This window comes from Galeopterus variegatus, unplaced genomic scaffold (genome assembly GCF_000696425.1).
Source record: "Galeopterus variegatus unplaced genomic scaffold, G_variegatus-3.0.2 Scaffold12447, whole genome shotgun sequence".
NCBI classification, from domain to species: Eukaryota; Metazoa; Chordata; class Mammalia; order Dermoptera; family Cynocephalidae; genus Galeopterus; species Galeopterus variegatus.
In genome coordinates this window covers 5,980-6,761 of record NW_007738558.1, presented here as the reverse complement: position 1 = coordinate 6,761, position 782 = coordinate 5,980, and the positions used below count along the sequence as shown (strand labels likewise).

The following is a 782-nucleotide window of genomic DNA, read 5'->3' as shown; positions in this document are numbered from 1 at the left end:
CACCAGGCTCCTGACACTGTGTAATGTAACAAAATACCCTTCACTCTTGATCTGTGCGAGAAAACCAGTTGGTGATACTCCACCAGTGTTATGTAACCAGGGACAAGGTGTCTGCAGTTGTCCACCCTGTAAAATAACTTTGTTGATAAGATAGTCTGTTTCATGAAGTGACGTTGTGAGCAAAATTAGAACAAGTGGTACAAATATGGCAAAATAATGGTCTTATTTTTTTGTTTTTAGCTTCAGCGAGAACCAAGACCTTTCCCGAAGCTCAAAATTCTTCGAAANAGGAGGAGGAAATGTGGCTGTCCTTGAGTTTGTGGTGCCCGGTGGCCACTTTTCTGATGACTAGAGTCTGGCTACTACTCACTACACTGCAAGCCGATCAAGATTTGCAGCAGAAAGCAGAGTTGGAAGCACGGATAATCATCCTGGAGGATGATGTGCAGCGACTGGCAATCCCTGCTTTTCACACCAGGGAGGATGACAAAAACAGTGGTGAGTTGGGGGAGACCATGCATGACCTGTTGTGCATCAGGAAATGAAGTACGAGCAGCCGATAGGACCAGGCAGACAACCGGTGGGCAATCCATTGGTGACCAAACTCACCACCTATGCCCCCTATACCCAGGTTGAATTAGTTGACTTGCGGAGACAGTTCCAGCAGAAACGGGGAGCCCCTGGCTGCTGCGGTTATGGGACTTAGGGGTGGATAGTGCGATATGCTCTGGTGAGGAGATGGAAAGATTGGCCTCTATTACCATGCACCCGTCCCTGCGGCA

The 782-nt window shown here is 48.1% G+C and overlaps 1 protein-coding gene across 1 annotated transcript in view; it reads left to right on the top strand.

Annotated features, from left to right (window-relative positions):
- LOC103581147 (thymidylate synthase-like) overlaps window positions 1-315 on the top strand; it is an 8,506-nt gene extending 8,191 nt beyond the window's left edge. The window contains exon 6 of the mRNA XM_008563049.1: window positions 241-315. Within this exon, the coding sequence (XP_008561271.1) occupies window positions 241-315 (75 nt within the window). The remainder of the gene's footprint in view (window positions 1-240) is intronic.
- Window positions 316-782: the final 467 nt, after the last annotated feature.